Here is a 17,967-nt window from a genome sequence, read left to right on the forward strand (position 1 = left end):
AGTTCAGTCCCTGGAACCCACATGGGAGGAGAGAGCTAACTTCTCCAAAGGCTGTCCTCTGACCTCCACAAGTACACACGCACACACACAAAACGAAAGTGAAAAATCTAAATCCTAAAACAGTTTTAAACCTGGGGTGGGTACAGCAAGAACTAAGGTGCGGAGCTAGTAACCCAGGTCCATGTGCCTGAGACCCTCTGCTCAGCAGGGGACCCAGGGAAGGCAGGGCCACTGTCTTCAGAAAGGCCCCCAGGCAGGACTAGCGTTACAGCTTCTGAATGAGATGGCACCCTTCAGCTTTAAATTCTGAGCCATGGCAGGACCAAGCTGTTGAGAGTCTTGAGTTCTGCAGTCTCACAGTGGAAGTGGTGGTACCTGTAGGGAGGTCACTGAACCTCCCACAAATGTGTGGACCAAGTTATGACCACAGAAGCACCTCCTTTAAAATATAGAACTTTATTTTGGTTACTGAGATTTTTGCAAGTACTTGGTTCACAGAAAAGTCATTTCTTACAAAATAACAAAGGCAGCATTTTTATACAGCGACTCACATTGGGGCCACCAAACAAGTGCAGTGGACAGTGCTACACATGGGAAAGGCCAGTGTTCTTTCTCCCAGAGTGCTTAGGGAGAAGTCAGAGCTCCCCCTCACACCCACCGAACAGAGCAGCACCTAGGGCTCCACAGAACCAGATACGGCTCAGTGTGGGACAGTGACCCCAAAGGCTGGTGAGGGCCCTGCAGTAAAGGCCAAGTGGGAAAGGGATCATCCAGGCAGAGCTGGCCCTGCATGCAGACCCCTTCCTCAGCGGGGTCCAAGCCCACCTGGCTCTCAAAGCTTGTCACAGTCTCAAAGCTTGTACAGTCTTGTGAAGCCCTTGGGGAGCTGTGGGCCCTCTCATCACTTCAGCCACTAACTCAACTCTGGCTCTGGGCTGGGACAAAAGGACACAGGTGGCTCTAACCTTTAGAGAGTTCACAGGTAAATGGGCAGGACAGGGTATGGACCCAGAGTTCCAAAGCAAGGCAGAAAGTGCTCAGTGTCCTGAGGGAGCAGGAGGGCAGGCAAGGCTGAGGGTGGTAGGCAACACGATCACCTGGAGCAAGGGGAGAGGCAGTGGAGCCGGCAGTGTCTGAGCTAACCCTCGAGTAAAGGGTGAGATCTGCACAGATGGAGTTGTCTGGGAAAGGCATGCCAGGGAGAAGAACAAGCTCAAGCCAAGGCACAGAGTGGGGGATATGGTAGGGCTGGTCAAGGCAGCTGATCATCCATGAGGACATGGACACGTCAGGTCAGAGGGGCGAGGGGAGGGGTGCCTCCGTCTAGACAGGCTGGACTCTGCAGGGGCAACTGGAATGTATGTGTTCACTCAGTCAGAATCCTGTGACGGGTGCTGAGCTTGGAGTACCCCTTGGGGACAGTGGAACTTTGTTCATCCCCACAGGGCCCAGGCCAGCACCTGCCTCACACCTGAAGGCAGCCTCCTGCCCCTCTTATTTATAGCATGTTTCCTTGTCATTCCTGGGGCAGCTTTTCAGGAAGAACTCCTTGTTCCAAGCCCCTTCCTTGCTCACAGGGCCATGTGCTAGTCTGTCTTAATAAAAACTCTGCAGCTCCCAGAGGCAGCTGGGAGGCTGGTCCAGGCCCAAGGGGGACCAAGAGGGCCCAGGTCCAGGAAAGGGACAGCTGTCTCCACCTCACCACAGTTACTTCCCTTGCTCTGAAGTAAGAATTCTCTTCCCTGAGAAGAGTCTGAGTTCGGTAAAGTGAGGTTCTCTGTAGCTTGGAACAACTGACCTAAAAACCACATGTACTGTCTGAGCTTCCGGGGCTCTTCACAACCTCTAAGTGCCGGAGTGACTGGAACACTCCAATTACTGTTCCCTTTCTCCTGGGGAAATGTTCCCAAGGTCCTTCCTGCCAGAGGCTGTGGAACTAAGGGGTTCTAGAGGAACCTGGTTCTTAGTTCCCAGGCGGTCTAGGGCCCACTTTCAGGTGTGTAACATGGGGATGGGTCTAGGAGTCTTCCAGGCATAACTTCCACCTCAAGAGTCAGCCTGTAGCTCTTCTGAGCACCCGCCAGGGCTTGGGCCTGAGGCAGGCCTTCGTGCTTACAGGATGGTACAGAAGATGCTGCGATTGCTGTGGTAACCACCTTCCACACGGGCTGTGATCCTGGTCGCCATGGCTGACACCTTGTGCCCACTGTGGGCTGCAGAGGAGCCCCTGAGAGAGTTTTCAAGGTGGGGCCGCGCTGGTGGGTTCACCAGGCGCCAGGTGTCAGACCTGTGGATGCAGAAGGAAAGCCAGTGAGCCTGGAGACAGAGTACTTGGTGAGTGGCTGGGTCTCACCTTTGGTTCCAGTTCTCTGGAGCTCAGAGTTCAAATCTAGGTGTGGGTTTATCTCCTAAATCAGTGACTGCTGATGAGGCTGAGGAACAGTCACATTTCCTCTTTGGCCCTCAACTTCCTCTTCTTCCTGGATTCGGATAGGAATCAGTGGTTTTCATCCCAACACCGCCACAGCAGCTTTGTGAGTGTGGGTGGTGTGGAAGCCTCATCTATCACCATCCCGAACTAGAAACTACCTAAAAGCACGTGAGGTGAAGAGCGGCAAACCACCTGCTACATCTGTGCGCGATGGCTGTGGCAAGGGAAAGGGATGAATGCAGCAGGGTGTGGTGGTGCATGCTTTTAATCCAGTGCTCTGCCTAGCCTGGGCTACCAAGTTCCAGGATAGGCAGGGCTACAAAGAAAAACCCTGTCTGAATAAAACAAACAAAAACAACACATAGAAAGAGTAACTAAAGAGTAACCGACTTCCAGGGAATCCAACTATCTCTTCTGACTTCTACAGGCACCAGGCGCATCCAGGATGTACAGGCATACATCCAGGCACTCATGCATATACACAAAATAAAACAACTAAAACCAGAACTGCCACAGCAGGACACCCCACAGGGACATTCGCACACCCGTGCTCCCGGCGGCAAACAATAGCCAGGGAAGAAAACCGTCAACAGATGAGCCAACCCTGACACGTGAACTGGAGAGAATCACTGAGTTCAAGAACGTGATGAAGTATAGACTCGGCAAATCCCACATCCCATGCAGAATCTAGATGTGGATTAAAAGTGCACCGGTGTGTATGGAGGATGGTGTCATGAAAGCAGAAAGCAGCCTATGGTAGTCCTTCACTGTCTGCTTGACTAGATTAGAATGACTTCGGGTTCTCTAGAAGAACAGAACTTAATAGAATGGGATATATATATTCATTTTCTCTGGATTTATTAAACTGGCTTACAGGCTATGGTCCAGCTAGTCCAGTAATGGCTGTTTACTAACAGAAATTCTAAAAATCAGTAGTTGGTCAGTCCATGAGGCTGGATGTCTCAGCTGGTCTTCAGTATATGCCAGATCACCAAGGAGTAGGGAGGCTCTAATGCCAGTAAAGGAGTGGACTCGCCAGGAAGAGCAAGAGCAAGCAGACGGAGCACATGCTTCCTTCTTCCGTGTCCTTCTGTAAGTGGCCAGCAGAGGGACAGATTCATAGTGTATCTTCCCACCTCAAAGGCTTTAACTAAGGAAAGATCCCTCGCAGGTGCACCTGGCCATTCGGGTTTTAGTTAATTCAAGATATAGTCAAGTTAACAGCCAAGAATAGCCGTCATACCTATGAAGCAGACCTATCTATGAGTGTATCGGCGAGGGTGTTCCCAGAGAAGTCTGAGGAGTATGGAAGCCAGCCTGACTGGGCAGCACCATCCTAAGGGCTGAGGTTCTGGATGGAGCACAGAAGAAGCAAGCTCAGCACCAGCATCTGCCCATTTGCTTCCTGACGGCAGACACGATGTGACCAGGCGTCTCCCACTCCTGCTGACACAGCTAGAGCCGACCTCACTGCCATGCCTCCCCACTGTGGTGTGCCACGTGCTCAAACTGTGAGGTGAACTAAACTTTTCCTTCCCTGAGTTGCTTTTGTTAGGCACTTTGTACATCAACAAGAAAAGAATCCGTGTGAAGAGGGGAGGAGGAAGAGAACACAGGTGAACTGAAGCAGGGGCCTTTCCTCGGTGTCCTCTGCCTGGGCCTGCATGCCACGCATGCCAGCCCAAGATGACTCCAAGGACAGTGCTCTCCACACCCCTGGAGGAAGCACTAGTCCACGCAGTGTGCATGTGTAGTTTTCAGATCTCCAGGAGAAAACTGCTCCACAAGGACTTCAGGTTTCTGACAACAGTGTGTTTTGTTGAGTGATGTACAAAGTCCTAATTAAAATAGTTTAGCTCCTTTAGATGGAAAGGACAAGTTAAGACTGTGTTAGAGAATTATGAGAGCTATGATGCCATGCTAGAGGATGCTTGTAAAGTTCCCTTACACTTTGGAGATAGGGCAGCAATGGACTCAGGGCCACTGAGCTCCACCTCCAGCTATTATCTTTAGAGGTGTTAGATGATAGCTGTGTACTGCTTATGGCTAGATACTTGTATAAGTAAGGCAGGGGCTGGCTTTGGATATACTTCAGGACTTGAGAACTAGACAGCATTAGTCACAGTATCAAAATGTATCTTCACACTTTTTTTTTCAATTCTAACTCAGGCTGACCTCAAACTTGGTGATCCTCCTGAATTAGCCTCCAAGTGCTGGGGTGAAAGGCATCAATCACATGCCTCTATAGTCCTTATCTAGACGACTTAAATGACTAAATAAATTATCCAGGAAAAGAAGAAAGAAAGGGGACCACTTTGGGAGACAGAGGAAGGCCAGCAAGAGCAGTGCTAAAGAATAAAAATGAAGAATAAGAATGGGCAGTGGGAAGAACACTGTACTAATCATACGTATATGAAAATGCCACAGTAAACACACTGCTTTATATGCTAACCTAAAAGACCGAACAAAAAGAGCGAACCACTCACAAGCAATGCACCAGGCCAACTACAACTGTGCTTGGCCAGATGAAAGACTAGACTCAATGGACAATATAAACAGCACCTATGTGGGTGCTAGGATCTAGACTCAGGTCACTGTGCTCACACAGCTAGCTCTTTACCCAGAGGACATCTCCGTAGCCCACTTACTTCTTCTTGAAGACAAGGAACTTGTTGTTTTGCATGATGCACTCTCGGTTGTTTGTGATCTGCTGGAAGATGGTCTTGTTGGTCTTGCCCTGGAAGATGATGTTCTCCTGTACCAGGGCCTTAACACGGCCCCGCACTGCAATGCCATAGGCCCGGAAGGAGTGGATCCGGTTCTTTAGTACCTAGGAGAAGCAACCAGAGCTTGTCATATCTCAGAGACCCACAGGCTGGTGCAAGTCAGGCAAGCGAGTGACTGTTATAAGACCATAAAGTCTTAAGTATGTTGGAGAGGTCATCACAGAGCAAGAGGAGCTCTGGGTGGGGCACAGAGGGCACCCTGGGGAACCCACAGGTGTCCTAGAGCTTATGGGCAGGCTTCAGGAGGTCGGCAGGTGCCGAGCAGGGACAGTTCTTCCTGGAAGAAGGAACAGTATGTAAACGTCTCCCAGAAAGGGATGCTGTGCCAGAGCCATGGCTCTCTGCAGCCCAGCTGAGTCCACAGTGTGCAACAGTGTGCTCCTGTTCCTAAGGACTTGGAAGAGTCCAGGTCTTTACTCCTTGTCTACATGGCTGATATGTGAAGCTTGGAGCTGAGAACCTCTGGGGTAGTCCACAGGGCAGTGGCTGTGTCTATCTGGTGCTAGTGAAGCCCGTTAGCCTTTTAGCATGTACCGCTTTACCTAAGAGGTGCTCAGAGTTCACGGTCATGGCCAGGACAGGTAAGGAAATGAGAAGCACTGAGATGCACTCAGGAGGCCGGGCAGGGTAGTGGGGTGGTGACTGTGCCCCAAAGGTCCAAAAGGGAGCCCTCAAATAGTAGGGGGGACTCAGGGAGTAAGCTGTATGAGCTCCCTTACAGACATGATGGGTGCTAGGGCCCTGGTGCTCTCTCCCATCAAGTACCTACTGTATAATGGCCCAGTGCAAGCTTATTCTGCCAGGGAAAGAGCTGAGATAGCCAGGACCAAGCTGGGGACCAAGAAGGTACTCAAAGGTTCCCAGCACCGTGAACTTATGTGATACTCACTCTTGGCCTCCTGCTGAGGAACTCTTGTTCATCTTTTGGGGCCCAGTTTATATATTCCCCCTCCGTGAAGCATAGCCATGTCATGTAGAGTTCTGATTCTCCTTATAGTTCTGGGTGCTGCCATGCCATGTAGAGTTCTGATTCTCCTTATAGTTCTGGGTGCTGACGGCCGCTTCTCAGCAGAGTGTGCAAGCTAGACCTGAGGCCCACCGACATCATACACTTTATAAACTTACCTTAGTGTCAGACCTGGGCAGCAACTGCAGTCCACTGCCACGGTTGCCGATGATGTCATTTTCCACAACAGCAGTACCATCACCCTTGGTAATGATGCCATGGCCTCTGTTGTCATAGATACCATTGCCCCGGAGCTCCACCTTGCATTGAAATTCCACCTTGACCCCACTCTGGCGATTGCAGGAGATGCTGTTGTTAGCCACCCGTGTGAGCTGGCTGCTCTGAACAATGGTGATGCCTCTGTCCCCATTGGCATGGATCACATTGGCAATGACCTGAAGTGCCTCGCTGCTCTGGACAAAGATTCCTGAAGCTACAGGGTGGGAATGGGAGGGACACAGGTCAATCCTGACAATGCCAGTCAGGAGAAACAGCCTCACCACAAGTGTGCACTTGAGGGTGGTAGGGAAGAGGTCTCAAGTCCATGCTGATATGGCTAGGAACACATCTGGAAGGCTTAGTCCTCTGGCCCAAGCTCCCACTCTAGGTCTCCCAAGGCCTCATCCTATTCAGTGGCAGGAGAGCTGCAGTAAAGTAAACAGACTGAAAGAGCGCTGGGAGCAGGCAGTGTGGAAGAAGGCCCCAGGCTGCTTCAAGAGCAGAGCCAGCCTCTAGGTAGCGCCCATGCTATGTTCCCTAGCTTGGGCGAGCCACATCTCATGCCTTAGCCTGTGCTACCAGGCAGCAGGGCCTCATAAAGAAGTCCTCCACTGGAGTGTGCTGGCAGAACTCATTCCCCTGGGGATGCTGTTACTGCTCTCACTGCTCAACATCACTCCAGAGGATTCCAGGGCCGATGAATCTATTCTTTTACTCCAACAGAACTTGAGAGTCATATCCCATAAAACATGTCATTGGATGGGGTTGGAGTGACAGACGGCTTAGTGGTTAGGGCTGACATGATCACATGTCAGCTGACAATCATCTGTGACTGCAGTTCCAGGGGCAGCCAATGCCCTCTTCTGACATCCATGGGCATCAGGCATGAATGTGGCACACAGATATACATGCAGGTAAGACACTCATACATATAAAATAAATCTAAAAACTATTCAGAAATGAAAGCCAACTAAGACATTTAACAACGCCATGTCCCTGGGTCTGACTCAGGGCACACGTCCAAGGAGGAAAGGATGAGGGCTGTGTTTGTAGTAACTTAGAAAGTTCTCCTTGGTGTGCCATATATAGGGAGGAAGTGAATTTCAGGCAAAAGAAACATTAGTGAAGTCAGTGGGGCAGAGGTAAGATGAAATGGGAAACATTTTGGACTTAGTTATTCAGTAAGTGGGCAAAGCATCCAATGAGGCTGGAAGGACAGGCTAGGACAGAAAGCTGGGATAGTGGGAGCCATGAAGGGTGCCAGCGAGGGCGGGCACACTCACCTCCATTGTGATTTATACTGTTGGACTCCACAAGCGCTACGGTGATGGGCCGGCGCAGTGGGTCATCCTCCTTCTCCAGCTCTGCCTCCCAGAGGATGGCATCCCCATCCTCACTGAAGTTCTCTTGGGCCCCATGGCCTCCAGGGAACTCGCCATCTTTTTGGCTGAACACTGCCACTCCATACAGGCCATTGTAGCTCACATGGTTGCTGGTGACATGGGGCAGGCTAGAGGACATCATCCACACGCCACATCCTTTGTTAGCTGGGACAGTGAAAAGGAGGCTGTCACTGACACCCACGAATAGATGAAGCAGCACCCAGTGTTACCCCCAAATGTAAAAACTATTGAGACAAGTCAACTCGCAGCTCTGGCTATGGGCTTCTCCTTCGCACACAATGACCAGTACACCTCATAAGCTAGATCTTTCTCAGGGTGTGAAGTGCTCTGAGGCCTGCAGAGCCTCACTGAGCAGTGCAAAGAGGATCCCAGTGCCTCTCTGCGAGGGACCAGGCTCAGTGTGACCCCCAACCCTACCATGTCCTAGCTGTGACTCTGAGTGAGTGCTTCAGTGCCCTCAGCATCCTCAGCACGAAGGCGGGTAAGGAACTACTTCACAAGGCAGTCTTGAAGGTTAAGTGTGACAATGCGCAGAGGTGGGCTTGAGTAATGCAAGCTCCAGATATCATTAGCTACAGTCCAGAAAGGGGAAGGCTTTGTTTAAAATCATATGGCAAGCACAGTATTTTCTGTAATTATCATGTTTTTCCGTTAAGTTTTCCACTGTTTGTATGGCAAGAGAAGGGACGGGAGGAGTTAAGATGGCCATGTGGTGGGGCCACCTGCAGCAGACAACACCCTGCCTTTTACTCTCTTCCATGGAGCTAGAGCACTGCTTGCTGACCTCTGGGCTCAAAGTGGGTCAGGAGGTGAAGAGAAGCCCCTGTAAGCTAAGAGGCCCGAGACCATGTCTGTTCTACAGACGAGATCTCTGAGGCCTAGAGGAGATGAGCACCTTGTCAGAACCCACTAGTCAGAGCTGAAACCTGGGCTTTCTGCCTCGCAGGTAGGCTGGGCCGCAGATCACTACCCCAGGAACGTGCTCCTCACCATAGATGGTATTTCCCTCTATCAGTCCTTTGCCTTCATCACCCACGACCACGCCGTCTGAGTAGCCAAAGCAGATGAGGTTGCTCCTGAGGATCGGGACGCCGCCACGGCGGATGTCTACACCTCCCCATTGATTCTCGCGGATGACGTTTTCTATGGGGAGATGTGGAAAGGTCAGTATCCAAGAGCCACCTCCAGTGCAGGCCACGATGACTAGAACAGCCAAGAGAAAGCACTCCCAGCCCTTGTTCAGACCAGGACACCCGCACCCATGTTGCCAGCACCCAGCACCCTGAAGCTCACCCACTGGCTTTGTCAGGGGACACATCTGTTTTTCCAAGGACAAAGTCTGTGTCTGTCTGGTACACTCCTGTGTCTCCACACCCCTTTATCCAACAGCCTTGAGACTAACGAGGAAGAGCTCCCTCCCATATGCTTGCCCTCAGCCTCAGCCTTGCATCCTGACCTCACTGCCCTGCCCCATGCCCGGGAGCTACCCTAGGACCTGGTGTAAGAGTCTCACATCAGAAGGGTGGTCCTAGGCACTTCTGCCTCAGCCCTGTGAGTGGCAAGGCAGACTTGGTTCCAGGGGCTGCGGAACTTACAAGGCCCTGTGTGATGGGCCCATGCTGCCTCTGCAGCCCTATCTCATACACTCCCCCTTGCCTGCACAGTCCACCCTAGAAGCAGTCCTGCTCAGGTCTGTTCTCACGGGTCTCCCTGCACAGAGCGGACTCATGGGCTCCTTCCACCTCTCAGGGTCTGGATTACGTGTCATCCCTGAGGAGAAGTCTATCAGGATCATAGGATCTCAAGAGCTCACCTTATGCAAATGGCTGTATTCCTCTCAGCTCGGCAGCTTTTGTCTACATATGCTTTTATTTATTTACATGTTTTCTCTCCTACGCTGTCAGTTCCTGAAAGCAGAGCTGGTAACTGTTTCCTTTATCACTAAGTGACCAGTTCCTGAGACAAGGGCTGCACAGTTGGTGCTCAATAAGCGTTTTGGTTTTTTTTTCTTCTTCTTCTCAACATTAGGATTTAACCCAGGGCCACACACATGCTAAGCAAGTAAGTGGTCTATGGCTGAGCTATGAATACTTGGTAAGTGACAGTTATATGCACTCAAGATCCCAGGCTCCAGTGATGTGCTGGCAGATGTAAACCTTGCCTGAGGAGGTACCAGAGGAGACAGACAAAAGAAACTCCATACAATGTTCAGGAGAGGAGTTGTCCTGTGCACTGTGGGCATTATCTGTGTTCAGGGGGAGTTAGGGCAGGCTTCCCTCAGGAAGTGGCCTAAGGATAAAAGATACGTAAAAATTGGGCAGACAGATTCACAGAGCCGGCAGAAACCCACACAAAAGTATGGAGACATGGGTGCTGGAGAGATGGCTCAGTGGTTAAGAGCACTGACTGCTCTTCCAAAGGTCCTTAGTTCAAATCTCAGCAACCACATGGTGGCTCACAACCATCTGTACAGCTACAGTGTACTCATATACATAAAATAAATAAATAAATAAATTTATATATAAAAAAGTATGGAGACACTTATTTAACTGGTGCAGTTGGAAGTGTGATCTGGCCAGCCAGAGGCTGGCAGAGATGGTTCCCCTCCACCATGCTATACTGGAGCCCTCCTATGAAAAGTATGGCCTACCCATAGAACCAGCACCCTGAATGCCCACCTGCTAATCACAGAAGCAGGTCTAGTGTGAGTAAGGAGTGGCATAAGGGTCTGATGCCAGGGGATGGTGTCCTGGCTGCCACCTGCTTTGGCTGGCTGTGGCTCCAGCAGTCCCTATCATATACCTGTGATGAGGCCTTTGCCATTCTCGTTCACTGCTATGCCAGCTGCGCGCCCCTTGAAGATGTGGTTTCCGCTAAGACAGAAGAGGAGACAGGAAAGACATGAGACCAAGGCACCTATGTCATGGTTCAGGTGTCTTCCTTTAAAACATTTAAAAATGGTGTGTGTGTGTGTGTGTGTGTGTGTGTGTGTGTGTGTGTGTGTGTGTTTGTATGCACAGCTCCTTCCTTGGCTTGGCTGACACAGGCCTGTCTCCATCAGCCCAAGGTTTTCTGTCATTTCTTTCCACTCTTACAATGCATGGCAGAAACGGCAGGTATGCCTGTGGGTATAGACAGTCATGCTACAGTGCCCACAGGGCAATGGTTTCCTGAGACAGTCTCAGTTTTAGAGCATTGGGACCCCGGCTCTCTTTGCAGGCCTGGCACCTCTCCTATTGCTGTTCTTGTTGCTAGGAATGGCTGCTACTCTCCTGACTTCCACATCCTACTCATATTTAAAGGCTCAGCTATTTCCTCTTCCTCCCTCCTCCTCTTTAGTGTGGTAGACTGACCCTTCTAGGGCCTGGTGCATACTGGGCAAATCTTCTTCCAGGAGCTCCCCTGGCCCTCAAAGTCAACCCGAATGGCACTTCCAGTGAAAGGCCTTCTCTACATGCTCTTCATCAGAATGGCTCTTTCCTCCTGACAGCACGGTTGGTGCCTATCACAGTCTGCTCCATACGGCTGCAGATCTGCCCAGTAATGCCCCTCCCTTCCCATCAAAGACCAAAGATCATAGCATGCATTCACAGAGGCTGGCATCGCTTATTTTATACATTCATTCATTGTGTGTCTAGACACACGCACAACACACTTTTAAAGGTCAGAGGACAACCTGCACCAGTTGGTTCTCCTACCCTGTGAGTCCTGGGAACAAATTCAGTTTGTCAGGCTTGGTAGCAAGTGCCTTCACTCATTCTAGACTAGAGTAAGCTCCTGAGGAGCAGCAGGCACTTGTTTGCCTTTGTTGTCTCTGTAAGAAGTGCACAGTAATGTCTGCCAAATGGGATGCCTGCACACAGCTAACTGGAAAAGAAGACAGGAGCCCGGGCTGCTGTGTTCCGGGGGTGGGATCACAGGTGAAGACTCTTTATTTTGCTAGGAGCAACACAGCTGTAGCAAGCAAAGAATTTCAAATGGAAGAAAGAGACACAGAGAAGGGGAGTAAGGGACTGTGGAAGTGCTAGATAGTCTGGACGGGGCAGTGCCTACCTCACAATTGGATTTCCGTGGTACAGGATATAAATGCCAGCCTCCTTATTGGAAAAGATTTGGTTGTTCCTGATGATGCCTTTCCCATTGCCAAGGACAACTATGCCAGATCGAAGACCGTGGTGGATCTGGTTACACTGCAAGTAAAAGGGAGAGGTGGGACACAGGTCCTCAGAGCTGTACCAAGATGGACACAGCCACGTTATACACCACCAGACATTCCCTAGCACACAGCAGAGGGACTGAGCTATGCAGCTGCCTTCCTTGCATAGGTGTGTGCGTGCAAACAGTAGGCAGGATACGAGGATGAATGAGTCCTTCCTGCAGCCTTGGGACATGGCTATGGGGCCTTTGATGTTGAGGGGGTTTGTGTCTTTTTTTTCCAAAGCAGTAAACTATGGAAAGTATCAGAGTCTCTCTAGAGCCCTCACCTCCCAGCAGAAAATGATCTGACCAGGACACACCAACCTGTCCCTATGTGCCCACCCCTCAGGGAGAGGCATCAATTCAGTACAAGATAATGTGGACCAAAGGCAGGCCCATGGAAGCTGCCCCCACAGAAGTGTAAGAACCATCTGGCTTCTGGTCCTCTTTCAAGGGAAGCCTGTGGAAGGCTGCAGGTACTGGGGGGCTACCTGCCTCACTGGGAAAGACCAAAGGTGGTTTATCAGAGCAGGATGCTTAGGAGACTCACTTCTGTCACCTCTGTGCAAATGGAGAACAGGCACGAGCCTGTACAGAATGTCTATGACGGAGCCGATCTGAGACCTAGTGTTTCTGTTTCCTATGGTAGTTAGAGACTTAACAGTTTGAGATCACAAAAATTTTGGTAAAATTTTCTCACTCTGTTGTGTGTGGGTGCATTGAGTGCAGAGGCTAGAGGACAACCGCAGGTGTCACTTGTCGGGAGCATTCAGGTGCTCCCACCCTTGTTTTATGAGACAGGGTCTCTCACTGGACTTTATAAGTAGGAGAGGCCGGCTGGCCAGTGAGCCCCAGGGATCTGCCTGATTCTGCCTCCCCAGTGCTGAGATTACAAGCTCTTCCGAACAATTCCAGGTTGCCCAGTTTAGGCAGAGCAGTAATCACAGCACTAAGGCAGAGGATCCCAAGTTCAAGGATAGCTTGAGCTATATAACAAACCCCTATTTAAAACAAACAAACACAAAAACAAAAAACAAAAACAAAAACAAAAACGGGGCTGGCGAGATGGCTCAGTGGGTAAGAGCACTGACTGCTCTTCCAAAGGTCCTGAGTTCGTATCCCAGCAACCACATGGTGGCTCACAACCATCCGTGATGAGATCTGACGCCCTTTTCTGGTGTGTCTGAAGAGAGCTACAGTGTATTATGATGGAGTGAGCAGGGCCAGAGCGAGCGGGCCAGAGCGAGCGGGGCTGGAGTAAGCAGAGATCCTGAGTTCAATTCCCAGAAGCCACATGATGGCTCATGGCCATCTGTACAGCTACAGTGTACTCATACACATAAAATAAATAAATAAATCTTTAAAAAAACAAAAAACAAAAAACAACAACAACAGAGCTCAAACCCAAACCAACCAAAGAAACCAACAAAACAATGATGTCGCAGAGACTTAATACCTATCTTGTTATTAGCCATTAATTGAGGCAGGGAAATTCCTAAGTTAATTAATGGACCTTCAAAGTACTCTACCCTTTCTCTCCAACTGCAACTATGACAAACTAAAGCATGCCCGGGTGCTCCTGTCCATCATTTGACCTTCTGAACATGTGGTCCATGACCTTGAACTAAGCATGTCCAAGTGTGCTCACCATCTTTTTTCTTAAATTATGACCTTAAACCAAAATGAGCATGCCCAAGAGCATGCCCATCCCTAAAGTGCTTTCTCCATGAACATATATGTACCCAGTCCCCTGAATAAATCCCTCAGCTCACTCCAGGCCTGCCAGAGTCCTTCTCTACCTGTGTGCCCTGGCTGCACTTGTTTTGCCTTTGTACACTGAGAGGTAACCAGCACAGCAGGTTACAGTGATACAAGTTCCCCTAAGTCTTACTCTCTTTTGAGATCTCTGAAAGGGCTGGCTAGCTCATGAGATGCACAAGACACCCCTGAAAAGGCTGAAAAGCTTAGAGACATAGGTATCCGTGACACATTTCACTACACCAGGACTGAGATGGGCCCATCCTTTCTCTGCTCTGCCTGCAGAAGTGGTCTACCCACTGCCAGCACTCCGCACTCCTCACATCTCTCTGGCAACAGTGTCAGGAACTTCCTAGCAAGGCAGTATATCACCCAACAGCTGCGCAGCAGAGGCCCAGCGAGGGGAGGGATGAGCAGGAGTCACTGGCTGGGTGTGTCTTTTTTTTTTTTTTTTTAAGATTTATTTATTATTGTAAATAATTACACTGTAGCTGTCTTCAGACACACCAGAAGAGGGCGTCAGATCTCATTACGGGTGGTTGTGAGCCACCATGTGGTTGCTGGATTTTGAACTCAGGACCTTTGGAAGAGCAGTCAGTGCTCTTACCCACTGAGCCATCTCTCCAGCCCCCATGGGTGTGTCTTTTTAAACAGAGTTAAGAACTCTCTTCTTTAGATGTTCACAGCCAGTTTGGAAACAATGAGCTAAAAACATCAAGCCTGAGCCACACTGCCTGAACTTCAACCCCAGCCCTTGCTGGTACCCAGCAGTCCTTTACCCCTTTGCACCCCACATCTTCACTTGGAAAATCATTGTGCTTCCCAGGATGACTAAGTATAATCTACAGAGAGCTTTGGAAGCACTGGTACATAAACGCTCATTACACTTAAGGATGGCCACTTTTCTAAACTCACAATTCCCCAGTTTCTGGAAATCTTAGGTAAAGCCAAATAGAGGGAGTCAGTATCTCATATACTAGTCACATGTACAAGGGCTTTGTGTATGTAGTATACATGTATTTGTGTGTGTGCACATATGTAAATAAGTGTATGTGCATGAAAGCCGAGGCAGACGTTGAGTGTCTTCTTCAATTACTCTGTCCCTTATCTCTTGAGGCCTGGCCTCTTATGTAACCTGGAACTCACCAACTGTGCTAGACCTGCTGTCCAGTAAACCCAGGGATCTTCCTGTTTCTAGTTCCTGCACTAGGACTATAGGTGTGTGCCACCATGTGTGCATGCCATATGCATACAGGTATATCCAATTCCTTGAAACTAGAATTACAGATATTGTAAGTTGCCCAGTGAGCTGCTAGGAACTGAACCCCCATCTTCTGGAAGAGTGGTAAGTGCTCTTAATTCCTGAGCCATCTCTCCGGGCCCCCATGCCTATTTTTTCATGTTGGGAGCCTGAACTTAGAGGACTTCATGTCTGCATGGCAAGCACGTATGTTACCAACTGATCCATTCCTCCCAGCCCCAAGCATGTATGTTAGCAACTGATCCATTCCTCCCAGCCCCAAGCACGTATGTTAGCAATTGATCCATTCCTCCCAGTCCCAAGCAAGTATGTTAGCAACTGATGCATTCCTCCCAGTCCCATATTCAAGCACTGTATGTCATTTTCATGCTGATAAAACATAAACTGCAAGCCAGGTTTGTAATTCCCAGGGCTTAGAAGGTAGAGACAAGAGGATTAAGACTTCAAGGCCAGTTTCAGGCATGTAGTAAGTTTGAGGCCAGCTTGAATTGCAAGAAAATTGTATCTTCCAACAAGAATAAAACAAAACCAAACTCCAAATGCTCTCGTGTCTACAAAACCACCTGTATTCCTGTCCTTTTCTCAAAGCAATCAACTGATGAGATTTTTGTTTTTAGATTCACCTGTCATGTAGGGAAGACAACACCTCTTTACTAGAATCACTTTCAAAGCCATATATGTGTTCTGAGGAGGCCCTCGGAAATTTTCTTGTTGAGGTCCCACTTTTTTCTGTTGGTGTGAACATTTCATGATATGACTTGTCCGTTATTATTAATCACCTAGGAAGAGAGTCTTGAGGGTACATAAAACTGGCAAGAACTAACTTGAAGTACTTAAACATCCCCAGATATGGTTTCCAAATAGGAAGAGCCAAGCTGAACAGCAAAAAGGACAGAGAAAAGTACCAGGATGAGTGGATTAGATTTCTTCCGAATGTCCACACCAGCCTCTGCATTGTGGTAAATGTTGTTGCCAGCAATCAAGCCTCCACCCTCCAATCGAAGAAAGATGCCTGATGCCCGGCAGCGGTAGATATCATTCCTGAGCATGACGATCTAAACAGAAGAGAGGGAGAAAAAAAAAATTATTTTTTTTGTCAAAGGATGGTCAAAAACTACCAGGGGAGATGGTTTAGAGGACAAAAACACTTGCTGACAAGCTTGACAACATAAGTTCAATTCCCAGGGCCCACATAGTGGAAGGAGAGAACTAAATCCCCAAGACTGTCCTCTCACTTCCACACCCATGGTGTGGTGCATGTATACACAGAGATACAGACAGACAGACAGACAGACACGCATTCTCTCTCTCTCTCTCTCTCTCTCTCTCTCTCTCTCTCTCTCTCTCTTTCTCTCTCTCTCTCTGTCTCTCTGGGTAGTAATAATAACAAACTCTACAAGAAGAGCATGCAAATCTTTCCCTCCCATGTAGTCCCAGCAGTTCACAGTTGGTAAGTGGCCACCTCTCTGTGCACCCTGTCTTCCCACTCTGTGCTTCAGAGGACAGAATCTCCTTTATCCAGTGTGACACTGCCCTGTGGGCACTTACTTCAGGCCAGGGCTTTGCTAAAACTCAGAAGCCTGGTCTTGGGCTCAAGCCTCTTTACTAGGATCCCTAGACGATGGGATGGAGAGATGCTTACAGACCAAGAGGTCTTCAGACTTCATGTTCTGGAGCTTGCTTTCTAAAAAGCGTGAGGTGGCCCAGGCTGACCTCAGACTCATTCTGTAGCCAGCAATGACCTTGAGCTCCAGGGACCCACCTGTCTGCCTCCCCAGTCCTGGAATTTGGAGCTACAGCACCACACACTATACATGCATACTACCGAGCAAATCCCTAGCCCATAGCAACTTTCAGTGCAATTCCAGATCTGTTCGTTTCACTGTCTGAGCATCAAAATCCACCTGCTCAAGCATGTGCTGGTTCTACAGCTGGTGCTGAGTGCTCCAGAGTTCTCCTCCCCAGCTTCCTTCCATTATAAAAATCAAGACCTTGCAGTCCTGGGGCTCAAACTCAGGACCTTGCACCTGTTAGGCAGGTACTCTAACACTGAGATACACCCCCAGCCTTATCTGGAACTCATGGTCTTTCCTGCCTCTCAGGTGCCAGGAGTCACAGCTACGGGTCATGACTTTTGGCCCAAGGCCAATTCTTAATTTTAAAAAATATATAATTTAGTTAAATCTGGAGTATGGTGACACATGCCTCTAGTCCACACTGGAGAGACAGGGAAGGAAGGTCAGAGAACAGAGGTTAGCCTGGGCTATGTGCTAAGATTAGAGATGGAAGGTGGGAGAACAGAGGTCAGCCTGGGCTATGTGCTGATATCCTGTCTCAAACAAAAGAAAAGCAGAAAACAAACATTAGTTAAGATAAAAAAATATTTAAAGCAAAACAAAACAGTTAATTGACGGGGAAATGGTTTAGTCAGTGAAGTGCTTGCTTCGTGAAAGGACCTGAGTGAGCTCAGTCTTCAGCTGCACATATACCTGCACACACCCATGTCCGCACACACACAAGTTTGTTTGTTTGTTTTTAAAAGCCTGTTCTTATTAACTGTGAATCTTTCTTGGTGTAGTCACTGGTATGTAAAGGCTACTAACACCCCAAGAGTGCCAGGAATTTGGTGTTAAGAAGTCTCTTTGCTGGGCGTGGTGGTGCACGCCTTTAATCCCAGTCCTTGGGAGGCAGAGGCAGGTGGATTTCTGAGTTTAAGGCCAGCCTGGTCTACAGAGTGAGCTCCAGGACAGCCAGGACTACACAGAGAAACCCTGTCTTGAAAAACAAAAACAAAAACAAAAACAAAAAAGAAGTCAGCCAGGCAGTGGTGGTGCACGGCTTTAGTCCCAGCACTTGGGAGGCAGAGGAAGGCGGATTTCTGAGTTCGAGGCCAGCCTGGTCTACAG

At 49.2% G+C, this 17,967-nt stretch overlaps 1 protein-coding gene across 1 annotated transcript in view; it reads right to left on the minus strand.

Annotated features, from left to right (window-relative positions):
• Nucleotides 1-437: 437 nt before the first annotated feature.
• Nucleotides 438-17,967, minus strand: part of Fbxo10 (F-box protein 10) — a 46,941-nt gene continuing 29,411 nt past the window's right edge. Inside the window, exons 4-11 of the mRNA XM_031377281.1 lie at nt 15,967-16,116; nt 11,899-12,035; nt 10,648-10,718; nt 8,836-8,988; nt 7,726-7,989; nt 6,343-6,656; nt 5,080-5,261; nt 438-2,287 (exon numbers count right to left, since the gene is read on the minus strand). Of these exons, the coding sequence (XP_031233141.1) occupies nt 2,113-2,287; nt 5,080-5,261; nt 6,343-6,656; nt 7,726-7,989; nt 8,836-8,988; nt 10,648-10,718; nt 11,899-12,035; nt 15,967-16,116 (1,446 nt within the window). The 3' untranslated portion in view covers nt 438-2,112. The remainder of the gene's footprint in view (nt 2,288-5,079; nt 5,262-6,342; nt 6,657-7,725; nt 7,990-8,835; nt 8,989-10,647; nt 10,719-11,898; nt 12,036-15,966; nt 16,117-17,967) is intronic.

Source organism: Mastomys coucha, unplaced genomic scaffold, assembly GCF_008632895.1.
Source record: "Mastomys coucha isolate ucsf_1 unplaced genomic scaffold, UCSF_Mcou_1 pScaffold18, whole genome shotgun sequence".
NCBI lineage: Eukaryota > Metazoa > Chordata > Mammalia > Rodentia > Muridae > Mastomys > Mastomys coucha.